Source organism: Notechis scutatus, chromosome 3 (genome assembly GCF_049901735.1).
Source record: "Notechis scutatus isolate UNSWTSFEM ecotype Mainland chromosome 3, rNotScu1.2, whole genome shotgun sequence".
In the NCBI taxonomy this organism is placed as follows: domain Eukaryota; kingdom Metazoa; phylum Chordata; class Lepidosauria; order Squamata; family Elapidae; genus Notechis; species Notechis scutatus.
In genome coordinates this window covers 103,759,502-103,774,101 of record NC_142011.1, presented here as the reverse complement: position 1 = coordinate 103,774,101, position 14,600 = coordinate 103,759,502, and the positions used below count along the sequence as shown (strand labels likewise).

General features: G+C 36.5%; 1 protein-coding gene across 1 annotated transcript in view; it reads left to right on the top strand.

Moving 5' to 3' along the window:
• Positions 1 to 403: 403 nt before the first annotated feature.
• Positions 404 to 14,600, top strand: part of CACNA1E (calcium voltage-gated channel subunit alpha1 E) — a 295,321-nt gene continuing 281,124 nt past the window's right edge. Inside the window, exon 1 of the mRNA XM_087960861.1 lies at positions 404 to 670. Coding sequence (XP_087816987.1) covers positions 405 to 670 — 266 coding nt within the window. The 5' untranslated portion in view covers position 404. The remainder of the gene's footprint in view (positions 671 to 14,600) is intronic.

Genomic DNA, 14,600 nt, shown 5'->3' with positions numbered 1-14,600 from the left:
CACACACACACACACGGAGCCTCCATTTAGCAGGCATTTGACCCTTTTTATAGAAAAAATTACTATGGCTTTTGCTTGTAGGTTTGACTGATTTCTTGGTGGAGACTGTCCCCCACCCCTTTTTTTTCTTTTTTGGGGAAAAAAACAGCAACAACCAAATCCCATGCTTTGTGTTTTGCCTTGAAGGGATTGCATGGCTGGCTATTAACCGTTGGTTCCAGAGGAATGGAGGAGCCCTTCAACGCGTGGCTCTGAAAGCATCACCGAGAAGCAAACAAAAGGGGGTGCTATCGTGGGAACACCACCTTCTCCGACACACGCGCACGCAACACCTTTCTTGCTGCTTGCTACTTTGTGGAAAGGAGGGGGCCTTGATTGGATCACCTCTCTCTTTTCCTTTCAGGATGGCTCGCTTTGGCGAGGCAATGGCTGGCAGGCTGGGATCTGGAGATGGAGCCATGGAACAGAACAGGAACCGACAGGGAGCCCCTGCTTCTTCAGGGGGAACCCCAGGAGCATATAAGCAAACTAAAGCTCAACGGGCCAGGACTATGGCATTGTACAACCCCATACCTGTCCGCCAGAATTGCTTCACAGTCAACAGATCTCTCTTCATCTTTGGGGAAGATAACATTGTCAGGAAATATGCCAAGAAGCTCATCGACTGGCCATATCCTTTCCCCTCGTGCCTTTTCCCAGCTCTTAGTATACGTTGTACTATGAATGCCACTTGCTGAAACATGGGCAAAGGTAAGCTCCAAGATCCTCTTCCATTCTGTAGCTGGATCACTTGGAAAGGGATATGAAATGTATGCATGCCTCCACCCACCCTTTCCATTCCCTTGATCTATTTAAGAATGCTTGCATTTCCCCCCTGCTGCTGTAACCTGTATTTCTCTTTGCATGGCTTCAGTTCTTTGCAAGGGCTGATATGCAATGAACAGGTTAATTTGGCTTTAAAAGGGCTGCAGCCCAGATTGTTGACTGAAAGAATTGAGAAGAGAGTGCAAGTATGTGGCCAACTCCAGAAACTAAAAGTTCTCCAACATCTATGAGAAAGTGATGACTGAGCAAAGGAGAACTTGAATTCATATTTAATAATTCCTTCTTTACAAAGCAATATTTCTCATCATCTCATTTTTTTTTCATATTATTTGGAAAGGTTTTCCGGGCCTTGTTCTCTGGACTTCAATACCTAAGTTAGTAAAACATTTTGATATATTGTCAGGTATGACAAATGCATGCTAAATAAGCACTGCAGTAGTTTTGACTGAATTGATTTTGACATGATGCAAGTGTAGGCAAGCTTTTAACTTTTTCCTTGCTCTTCATCAGCAAGGGGAAAAAAAGCTTAATTAAGCCCAGAGAAATTGATACAGTTTAATGAATTGTCTTATTACTTAAAATGTGGAAACAGGAAATTATGGATACCTTTTTCATCTTATATTATAGGTAGCAAAATTGAACCATATACTTCTTTACTGTTTATGGAATAAACAGTTCATCCTAATATCAATGTGCCATGCATCTTCTTCCTAAAAATAAACTTAATTTTAATTTAGATGTCTTTTAAATGTAAATAATAAAGATAATGACCATGCTTTCAAAGCATTTACATTCCACCCAAATCACTGTGTCCAGATCATTGCCCTGATCCTCAGAAATCTGGGCAACAGAGATCATGACCCGTAATTTAGTCTAAAGCAATTAGGAATGAAATTTAAGCATGGCTGCATACATCACCCTCACTATATAGGTAACTTGCCAACTAATGAAAACCTCCTTCCTCTATCCTTTGGGAATCTAAAGCAAGAGACACTGATGCATAGCACAACTTAACTACTTCAAACCCACCCACACCCACTATTCTCCTTAGCAAGCTTTTGTATTGCCAGTTCTAAGTTCTAGTAATTCTGGCAAACAGGTCCTTTCACTGTACTTGTTTCGCACACCTATGCCACCAGTAGGCTTTCATTATTGATAGAAGCATCCTCTTTTTTTCTCCATATTGAATTGAACAAGTAAATTGTCAAGTAAAACTGGTATCACAATCAGGACTAAGGAAGGCATCAAGGACTTTTACTGGATTTCTAATAAACACCCTGTTCAGTACCATGGATAGCTCCTGAAGGTCAGCCTTTCACAATCAGGCAGTTTTTTAAAACAGTGCCCACGCTTTTTATAAACATTCAGGGTGAGATTATCTATCTATCTGTCTATCTATCTATCTATCTATCTATCTATCTTCCATTTTTACATAAGGTAACTATTGTAACCTGGAATATACTTATTATGAAGAAAGAAGTAGAAAATAGTGAAATTGAATTCCAAATGAGTAACCAAGGGGTGTGATTTTTGCAATGGAACATACACTGCATCAGGCTTCTCTGGTATTATCTTTGCAGCCCCACCCAGGACCATGCATCCGGTTTGATACAGCCCCTTAGAGAGTTTCATTCTTTTCAGCTGTCTGTGTGTGGCTCCAATACTATAGGGGCTTCTGTTATGTTGTAGTAAGGACCTCTGTGCTTATGCAGGTGCATTTACTTAATAGCAGAAGCCTCTCTGAGTAGGGAATAGACTACCCAGTACGAAGGGAAAAAGTAGATCATATCTCCGCCACAAATAAGTCCTTCAACTGCATAATTTTTATTGGCAGCCATTCATACATAGAATAAAATAAAAGAGTTGTATTTTGACACATTGCTGAGATGAAAAGACTATCATATTGGGAGCAATGGGCAGTTTTTTTTTACCTCTTTACAGTGTGCCAAATTCTACCATGTTTTCCATTCCCTGTGGGATTCAGTGAAAACCATTCCTATCCTGTCCTGTTGCACTTCTCAGCCCTACCCTGAGTTCTTTTTTGGTTATGAGCAAATATGACTGTAAAGAGTGATAGAATCATGACCAATTGAGGATGTTGACAGATGACTATTTGTTTTAACTAACATATCTTATACTTGTTCCATCAACATGATTTCCCAGTACCTGCCTTTCTTACGTGGTTTTTGATGACAAGGAAATTAATGCTTCATTCAAAGATATCAAAGACTTGGATAAGAATAATCTGTATAGTATTTTAACATACAAAACATAGTTCTATTTTTCTTGACAAGATAATGTGATAAGTAGGGCCTTGCAACAAACTTATGATAACACACAATAGGCAAGAAATGCCTTCTGCTGTAAGTGTTTGAACTTTGTGGGAGACATTTTCTTCCTCATAGTTTAGAAAAAGTATGTGTAGAGTAGATCTTCATTTCTCTCATTACTTACTTACATTTTTAACTGGAATATAACCAAGCAAGAAAAATGGAGATATGGACATTTATGCCTCGTCAGAGACATCAGAAAATTAAAAACATTGCACTGCATAATTGGCATGTAATATGAAGCCTCTCCTGTTGTGTACTGTTGCCAAGAAAACTACATGGTTGTATCCAGGTAGTCATTAGGAGTAGAGCTGGACCCAAAGGAGGTTTTACTTTTAGATCTTGTTATACATATAAGGAAACTGGACTTCTACTGTTGCTATTCAACAAATCTACCAATTCAATTTTGCATTCTTGCTCTAGCAGTTCCCCTTCTGTGCTACCCAGTAGGCCTAATATAGATGAAGACATGAATTGCTGTGTTGTGGGCCCATTTTCCAGACTTGTAGTGGTTGAAGTTGCTGAGAATTAATAGAATAATCTGTTTTCATAAAATTGACCCAGGAACCATAAAATAAGTCTGGAAACCATAAAGAACTTCTCCTTGATTTTTTTTAAAAACTCTGTAAATACAACATAGATCAAAATAGTTGGCTTGGGGTTCCCCTTGAAGAAAGTTTTTTTTAAAGGGCCAGACATTAATATATTTTTATATCAAGCATTTTCTGGAAAGGCTATAAGAATTACTTTTTGTCTGTCTGTCTGTCTCTGTCTGTCTGTCTGTCTGTCTGTCTGTGTGTCTGCCTGCCTGTCAACGGAGCTCCACAACTGGGTTTAATAAAAGAATCTGGAATCCTGTTAGCACCAAGTCTTGATTGGTACTAGTTGGCAGAATATTGGAAACTGACAGAAATAATGGTGAGATTGCAACACAAGACAATTATAACTGTTTCTGGTCTTTCCATTCTTTTCTTATGTGCTTATGTGAGTGAATGTGTCTCCTAGAAGGAAATATAAAATAGCCTATTAAAGTAGCTCCCTTTACTTTATTTATTGTTACAGAATTTCTATCCCATTTTGAATTTATTAAAAGCCACCTCAAGGCTATTTTTCCATTAAGATGAAGATTTATTATACTGTATTACAATGAACAATTCAAATATTAAATTTCTCCTTATTCTCCTTATTCTCTATAGCCTACGCACCTATAATCTGATTTTGCATTATCCTCTGGGATTTACATTTCCTGTAGAAATTCCAAAGAAATGAACAAGATTTACATATTAGCCCTTTTTTTAAAATTGTGGGCTATATGGTAAAACCCAATGGAAGAATAGTAGTTCAGGAGTATTCCCTTTAGAAGTGCAGAATGTTCAATTGGTTTTAGTATTTAGCAGGTTATTGCTAAATTTAGCAGCTAAAGTATTTAGGTGTTTAGCTTGTTGGGCCATAAAATATTGAATAGAGGCTACTACGCTTAATAGTGCAAAGGAATTATTCAAGCTTGTTTAAATTGGTTAAATTTAGCTTTTTAAAGTTGGATGAATAAACACATGTGTATGCTATTATTTACAGACCAATATGCATATCCAATAAATTCTCTGAACTTGGTCCGTATAGTAATACAGATTCTTTAAAATGAAAATATTGATTTCCTCCCGTAAAAACTGCATAAATGGAGAAAAAGTGTTACACCAATGATTTCTTCCTTTCTGATTTATATAATATCTTGGCATAGAATCATAACAAGTGACAAATTATCAAAGTTTTGAGTCACAGAACACCTTTAATAATGAATTTCATGCAGCACCTCTTAGTATAGAATTTTGAAATTCCCTTGGTATCTATCATCCAACAAACTTTTGCTATTAAATCATCATTTTTAAAATGTTTTACATTATTGTTTTAAATGCTTAAAATGTTTAGAAATAATAGCGTGAAATGCTTTTAAACTTGAAGTTTCAAAAATGAAAATTAGATCAAAGTTGCCAAATTTCCTGTACTTTGTTACATTTTTAGACCTATGAGCTCATCTCATGTTCCTAGAATTAGATAAAGATTTCATATTCGTTTAGGCTTGAAATATGGCATCATGATTCCTGATTCTATGTTCTGCTTGATGAAATACACAGAGATATGCATTTCATATTTGCTTGCCAAAAAAATCACCCATGTGGCTCTTATTGGGTGCCTACTATTTATTAGCTTAATGTGTCTCATTGCTAAGAAGTTACCAAAGTATTAGTCATCTTCAGTTTGTACATTATTGAAGAGATTTGTTACTTTTCTGTGTTATTAATAGCAATGCGTTCTTCTTACCTTATGGTGTACATTGGAAGCTCTTATTTTTATTGTTCCCAGTTCTTCTTCATTAGCAAGTATGCTTTGTCTGGATCACTTTTAGTTACCAAGCATAAATAGTCTTTGTTGGTCATGTTTGTTTCACTGGCTGTTTCCCTGCCTTAAAGAGGTCTGATTTTGGTTCTGATGCACTGAAGAAGTATTAATTCTTCCTCTTTTTTTGTCTCATGGGATGCCAACATTTTGTCTACCACTTCTCATGAAGAAAGGGATACCATATATGTAGGAAGGTGCAAATTCTGCCATCTCACTGCATGAAAAAGTCCCTAGGAATAAAAATCTGAATGAAATCTGAATAAAATACTAAGCGAGTTAGTCATTCCATAAGTATTCATAAGAGACCCTAACCTCCTTAGGTATTCAGAGACCCTAACCTCCTTAGGTCTGTCAGTATAAAACCTTATTCTCTACTTAAATGTCATCCTGTGTCTTAATTAAAAAGGATTTGTGTTTCATAATCTAACTTCAGTGAACTGTATCCATCCTCTCTCTTTTAGTAGCTAATGAATCAGAAAATGTTCAAAGAGATTTTTAATAGACAGTAGCTTCAAATTATTCTTGTATTAACATATTAAATATTTACCAAGATAAGGGCTATAGCAAAAGCTTCCCTTGAAGCAATCACGTTCTAGGATTGCAATGGAAATGACTTTGAGAAATGGGCCAAGAGATTCTGCCAGATAAGAAAGGGCATAGCCTGTAGGGGCATAATGGGCAGAGAAAGGGGCTCAGAAGGGATCCTCTTTAGCTTTTCAGACTCTAAAGGAGACAGGGAGAGATTTGTAAATAGAGAAAGATTTCAGGTTTCCGAGATTGTTTTAATGTAGCCTTGTGATGTTAATTTAGCCACCCAGAGTTGCTTCAAGAGTGAGATGGGTAGCACGTAAATTTAATAAATAATTCTGATTTAATAAATAAACAAAAACAATATAATAGAATTAGCTCATCTGCGTGTATTTCCTGTCTGATCTACAAGTATCAATAAAGGTCTTTGTTTTCAGGGCAAGAGACTAACGGCCAACAGAGACCAGAACTAAATACACATGGGTTTTATAATCAAAAGGTGTAGTTAATAGTCAATGAAACCAATAATTTGGTTCAAGTTGGTTAAGAAAGTACATCCCAGAGGCAGTAATCAGTCAGAATGCAGGTTCCAAAATATGACATTTTAAGTAAATAACTTAATTAATTTTAATTAAGTATGGCCTCACATTAAAGCTTTACTGGCCAACTAAAGAATAGGTTTTCAGGCCTATTGGAACTTGGACCTGGTGTTTTGGAACTTGGTTTTGAGATCACTCAGCAGGATTAACATCACATGATCACATAATCAAATCTGATTTGTTACATAATTATGCATGTATTTCTATTGAGTGGAAGATAATAGAAAAAATGTCATTGTATTATCATTTGTGCCTGGATTTGCTCTTGTCCTACAGGCGCTAATTGTATGAGGAGGGGAGCTTGACCAAGTTATTTTTCAAACAATTCTGTCTCTTTCTTAGATAACAATAACCCAAAGAATAATGATTGTTGCATTTGGAGAAAATTTGGTGGATGCCACCCATGAAAACTAATTCTAATTAAAATTCTGATACTGTAGCTATTGTGTGTGGTTTTTTTTTAAACTGAGATATTTAGTTCCTGCATGTATCATTTTCACTGGGTTAAATGACAAATACAACCTTTCCTAAAAGGCTTTGGGACTAATCTGCTCCCGTTATTCTCTATCTATCTGGAAGCATTCTGCTCAAACAATCTTATTTGTTCATTTCCTTCTTGTCTTCCAGCATGCCCACATTGGGGCCAGGTACTACATCCAAATTAAGCAATAGTAATATTCATTGCTGAAAGTTTGGGGATAGATTCTGCATTCCAGTCAAATCAGTACAAGACATATAATATCTACCATGTGCAAAACTAGGCAGATTCTGCCATGATGATGAGAGCTTTGCCTGACATGGTGATTTGGGACCAGTTTGAGCTTACAAATCCTGAGGAAATAGACATACTTAGTGGTGTTAGTCCAGCCACATGCAGACTAGATTTCTGTTCCACCTGCCTAATGAAAGTTGTCAGGGAGGTGATAGAAGGTGGCAATACATTTGACTTGAAACAGTCTCCTTATCAAGAAGCCATCACTTTACCTAGCCAGATTAGATAATTACTATCCAGTCACTTCATTTTTTTAAGAAAAAATGTTGAGAAGTTGGGTGGTCAACATCTGTAGAGAATCCTGGAAGAAATACATTATCTGGACCATTACCAATTGGAAATCACAGTGGGGTACAGGACAGAAACTTCATCAGTCACCCTGAAGGATGGTTTGTGAGAGGTGTGGAAGAGTTGGTATGCAACTGTAACTTTTAGCCCTGAGTTTGATATTCTATAAGCTACTTAGATCCTACATACAGGAATTACAGGCCTAGATAAATGTAAATTTGCTGCATTGGTTTTCTGAATTTTAAGAAATTTCAATGTGCACTTTAATGAACCAGTAAAGTGGTGGTGACCTTTTAAAGAAATATCCGTACTTTGCTTTTAAAGTAAAACTTCAAAAATGGCAAATTTTGTTTCCCAGCCCTTAAAACAAGCCTGAACTAAGACTTGTAAGTGATGGAACAAGATAGCTCAATGAGCCCTTACAGGAAACACAAATATTACCTATCCTGCCAGCTAAAAATCCTACATCCCATCTTGGGAATCTTGAGATGTAATAGAGTTGGAAAGATTTTGTTATAAAATAATTTATATTTTGAACCACCCAATGAGGCATCTATGGAAGGAAGTTGCATAGAAGTGTGAAAAAGCAGACAGATTAGGATCAAATGCAGTAAGAAGTCAAATTAGTGGTTGTCAGGTGAAGATCTGGTTTAGCCTAAAAAGGAATTATATTTGAATTATTATAGGAGGAACTGGAGTTGGAGCTTAAGAAAAAGTATGCTACCTTTTCCCCATCTTTCAAGTAACTGAGCATGGATCACAGTTCCTATGCATAGATAAATCTTGCAGATTCTGACACTAACCTATGTTTATAATTCCAGTACCATAGGATCCTGTAGGGCAAGACTGCCTATCTGTCAGTTCACTGGGATGACTTAGGATACAGCTAACTTTATCAACGTTCTAATGAAAGAGCATTGTAATTGTATATTATTATCAGATAATTCAGCAATACCTACTTATTTTCTCTTTTTTAATTGTACAGTGAAAGAATCAGCTTTAGTATCTTTTAACCACCTCTTGACAACTTGTGTGTTGGTGTCTCAACCATCTCTTCAGTTCCTCCTTTTTAGGCAATTGCATCAAATTGACTAGATTATTCCTTCCAGTGATAGGATAAGATACTGTTCCCCAGCATGCAAAATAATTCAGTGGTTAGATCACTGGATGTCAGGGAAAAGCTAAAAGGATCCTTCATTCCTGGCAATGTTATAGTCTGGAGTGTACAGAAATACCTAATGGGGGTGGTATTCAAATATTTAACAAATACTTTGATGAGTACAAAAGTTTGATGAGTACAAAAAGTATGGCCAGAAGTTTGAAGGCTGCTCATCAGGATCCCTTCTAGTCCACCAAAGTGAAAGTTTAATGATGCATTATATATGATCGATGTTTACATGTTGTAGGATCTTAAGGCTCCCACTGATCCCTTAAAATCCTCAAACGCTTTACCCCAAAGAGGGCAAGTTTCACCACCTTTTGAAAAGTAGGTATGAACATGCCAAAAATGCTGTCTTCCAAATAAATGTTACCTTCCTGGCTTAGGAAAAACTTTACCTCTAAATTTTGCCAATTGTGCCAAAATTTCTTAACATTGATGAACTGGAAGAAAAGTGACTGAAGATTGTAGTCTGGGGACAAAATGGGGTTGCTTTGTCTAAATCCATTTGACTAGGTAATAGGGCTAAAAATATCTACGAGGTGGTGATTCAGTCCTGTATATTTGTTTGGTAAATGTGTAATTATACTAACACCCCATGCTGTTTTGCTTTCTAACGTAAATAGAAAGTGATATAGGATGGAAATATGAGACAGTAGCTGTTTGTTCCTTGGGGAACAAGCAAGTTTATCTGGGCATTTTGGGTTAAAAAGCCAGATTTAGTAGCACACAAGGAACTGTGCTTTGCTGTTAATAGATGGAACAATCACTACATTATTTCTGCTTTTGCTGTCAAGCATCACTGTCAGCTGAAAAAAAGATCCTTTCTAGACAGAGTAAAAATCTAATAAAAATTACAGACTTTCAAACTCGTCTTCTCAGTTTTCTATCAGCCAAGCAGCTGTCAGTGGCCAGGCCTCCTGTTTTGACTTTATTTACGTAATATATATTGAAAAAAGAGTAAAGACTTTATTTACGTGATCGCTTGGAAAGTTACTTTTGGGTTAGGATATAAGATGGGAAGTGCAAACCATCAATATCTACTTAATTTACCTTCTATTAATCATGTTAATCAATGACAGACCTAGAACAAGTGTGCTGGCACCCTAAAGGCTAAGCAGAGCACACTGGATGCTTTAGTGAATTATGCATCAGCAATGGAGAGTTTTGCCAAGTCCATGTGGCTTAGACTGGGAGGGGGACAAATCCTGCAATTTTGTTATGGATAAAATTGTAAGCTTCTTTTAAAGAAATGTTAGAAGTATACCCAACTGAACGGTAGTAATAAGTGTGCCCAATTGGTTTTCTTGATTCCACCATCCTGTATCATTGTGTGCAGAATTCAAATTTGTGAAATCTCTCACTTCTTTAGGGGTGGGGGAAAGTACTTCACAGCATAGAATTTCCCAAAGTCATCAAAGACACACATGTATCCATTCATAGCTAGGCATCAGTAATTCTGGATCAATAATAACGTCCCTGTTACATTTAAAAAGTGATCCATTCAAGAAAAGTTCCTTAGAGCTTTGCACTTCAAGTTCAATGTGCATTTTCGTGGCTGCAATTAGAAGAAAATAGTCAATGGAATTTGTGCATCAGGGCCCAAGGAAGATGTAGGATTCCTTATCAGGAATTACAAATGGACTTTCCATTCACAGTAACATGCAGTTTAAGGCTAGTGCTAATGCTTGTGATTTGTTAGTTCGGCTTAGAAGTTTTGAATATAGTTATTATTCTCATGCTTTCTGATTAGCATATGGGTGAGGTGAGCATATGTTATGCATGAGTCAGACCATCATGGTTTGTACAACAAGCTATGGCTTAGCATAATATGGAATTTAGCCTGTGGGTGAATAATTTAACAAAACAATTAAGAATAAATCTTTTCTATATCAAACATGCATGGAGATTATCCTGGATCAGAATTCTGTGTCATTGGGAAATATAGTCCACCTTGCTGTATAAAAATATAAGTTAGCCTAATTTTGTTCTATCATTTGATTAAGCAGTATAATTTCCTCCAAAGTGATTGAACTGAATATCTCAAATTGTTCTTCCTTTACATTAAAATAAATACATCAGTTATAGTTCTTGTATTTCCTTTGAAAGTCATGTTTTACATAACATTAACATATGATTGGCACCCACAGCTTCTGAACTCTTTTCTGCAGATCTTGGAATCACTCAAGATTCTCTTAATACCGGATTTGGTAGCAAAATCCCTAAAAGCAGTAGTGTTTGGTTTCCTGTTGCTTTTGTGTGATAGTAACAAGGGCTTCTCTTGTCACTAGTGCAGTGAGGGCAAACCTATGGCACATGTGTGAAAGGTGATACACCATGCCGTTTTGAGTACCACCCAATGATGTCAGCTGACAGCAACTATTGTCAAAAACATGCCCCATTTTCACATGACTTTTGGAGGCTGCATGTGGAGGCTGCATGAGAAAGGGTGTGCTCCTGCACTGCTGAAAATCTTCTAGAGGTTCTTGTGTGGCCCTCGAAAATCATGTAAGAATGGGGCATGGTTTTGTGTGATTTTTCCAAGGCTGTGGAAGAGCATTCTCTGACACCAGATCAAGAATGAAGGCCTTGTCCAACTCACAGCAGCCTCAGGTAGAATGCAGGGAGACTTGCCAACAGAAACAGAATACCCCCCGATGGTAAGTGGTATGTGGCAGATCCTGGAGATCACATGCAGAATTGGACTGCATTTTTAATGGTAACTGAATATGAAAAGAATTATTTCACATTTGTTCAGGGGCAGAGAGCAGGGCTTGAGATGCCAGCAGTGTTAAGTAAGGCATTTCCCAAAATTTAGACACGCTAACCCTGAAAGGTTTGCCATCACTGCTCCAATGACCTCTTAAAACATTGTTTCTCCCAGCAACTGTGAGATGACACTTGTTGATTATCTACCCTTGAATGTAAAGTTATAAAGGGATTCATAAACATTTTAGTATATATTTTACTAGTTTTTTCAGGCTGGGCCTCAAATTTTCCTCAAAGTTAATAACTGACTGAATATAAGGGAAAGAAAAATATTAAGAAGTAAAGATACGGTAAATATTTGATAACAACTTTGACAAGAGAGAATTTTTTTGAAGAGAGCCAATTAGTTTCTTCTGGATTTATGTTTTAAATGGAAGGCTGACAAAATATCACATGGTGTAAAGATGAAAGATTTCTTGGATGAACTTAGATTTGAATTTGAAAGCGTTACAGTCTTATTTATTGTCACTTGTTATTATCGTCACCACTTTAGGTCAACATTTCACCAATTAATTTATAACATGTATTAAATCCTAATCACCAAGAACAAAATAAATAAATAAAAATAACAATCAAATATAATGTGTTCAGAGATGGTATTCAGCAGGTTCTGACCTGTTCTGGAGAACCAGTAATGGAAATTTTGAATAGTTCGTAGAACTGGCAAATAGCACCTCTGATTGGAGATTTTACAGTATCCTTCCCCTGCCACGCCCACCAAGCCACGCCCACAGAACTGGTAGTAAAAAAAATTGAATCCCACCACTGAATGTGTTGGTGGTCTCCAATAGTATGCAGATTTAGAATGTGCATTTGAATTATATTCATCAGCACAGCCTTTATATATCTACCTGCAGATATGTCCCATTGAGTTTGGTAGTGTTTCCTTCCATGTACATTTGCCTAATAGGCACACAGTGTTCATTTGCCATGAAAGAGTAGTCCAGTGACAGTTCGGCCATTTTGAACTTGAGAAATCGACTTTGCAAATAGAGAAGGGGAAAGGTGAACAGGATAGAAAATACATACACATGGAGCAAAGTTGCTTTTCCAGAGGAATTTGAAAAGTAATTTTATTTTAAAGAGATAATGTCCCTTAGAAATTTGGGAGAGGCAGAGGGAAACTAGCCAGAGAAAAGGAAGGTAATTTAAATTTCATCATTGTTTACAGTTTTATCCTCTCCTTTCTCCCTTTTCATGTCATTATTTGTGAGGAAGCCTTCTGTATTCTTACCAGAGAGAGTGGCTCTTTTGAAATCTAACTGCTTTGAAGTAGTGAATATAACAAGTAGCCATCTTCAGCAATATGTGACACTGTTGTGTTTATTTTGAAAAAAGAAACTCCCCTTGGCTAACCATTATGGCTTACTGAGAACCAATACAGATAGTCCTCACTTATAAATGGTACATTTAGTGACCATTCAAAGTTACAATGACACTAAAAAAGTGACTTTTTCTTACTTACATTTTTTTTTGCATCATCCCCATGGTCACATGATCAAAATTCAGATGCTTTGGCAACTGATTCATATTTATGATGGTTGCAGTGTCCCAGGGTCATGTGTTCACCTTTTGTGACTTTCTGACAAGCAAAGTCAATGGGGAAGCCAGATTCACTTAACAACCGTATTACTAATTTTACAACTGCAATGAGTCACTTAACAACTATGGCAAGAAGGGCATAATATGGGACAAAATTCATTTAACAAATGAATTCTGCTTAGCAACAAATTTTTTTCCGACTCAATTGTGGTTGTAAGTCAAGGACTACCTATACTTCAGATTTTTTTTAAAACTGGCACATACCTTAAATTCTGCACCAATGAATTTCGCAAAATCTCAAAAAAACTTTCGTGAATGGAAGACTAAACATTATGAAGACACATCTAATTAAAATGTGTGTGCAATCCTAGCCGTATTAATTCAGTAACGTGTAAGTCTCATAACTTACATAAAAATTTAGAAGTGGATTGTTAGAAAGGTTTTACATCTCTTAAACTGCATGTGGACATATTGTCCCACATAGAATATTAAAAAAAAAAAAGCTTTACAAAATAGGCAGGCTTTGAAAATCAAATTTTTATAGGTCCCAGATTCTAATATACAGAATGCCATATATTCACCTTTGCAGAATAATTTGTGAAACTTGATTTTACCTAGCATGACTTTCTTTAAAGGATCAAGGGAATTACTCTTTGGTGAAATTTGGAAAATTTCAGAAGAGATCCCTGTAGCCTGGTAAAGAACTGTAATTCTTGTTGAGGGGAAATGACTTTCAGTATGGTTCATGTCTGCAATGTTTCTACAGCCTAAGGGTAAACATGTTAACTCAGACTTAAAATGACTCTTCAGATCATGTTCTTGAGCAGCTTAAATTGATTTAAATGGGCTGAAAGACTTCCAGGGCTGTTGTGCTCCAAGTCTGTGATATATAATATGCATGAATTAATGCTTGATTTTGTGTTGATCTTTAGCTGTTAGCAAATAATCACTGGAAGTAATTATTTGCCTTTTTATATCACTGTTAAAAAAAAACAACCCACCCAGCAATCTACTTGGCGCCTGTACAGAATAATTAGAATTTGCAGTTGGGGAGAGATTATTTCATTCCATTCTCTTGAACCCCTAAGATAATGTTGAAAAAGGTTAAGCCGAGGAGCTCATGACTGAACCAAAGACATATACAATCCTGGAGATGGAGTATGGATTTGATTGAAATCCAAAGCCAGCATCCTACCCAGGCACTGCATTGGTTCTCTTGTGCAATTATTGACTTCTTTAGATTAGACCCTATAATAGAATACATTGAACTGGATTCTATTTATGGATATTAACTCGCAGTATATATCAGTCACAATATAATAATAATACAGTAGCATTCCTTCACTGACCCTGGCACGAATTTTATGATGTTATGTGAGATCTATGCTAGT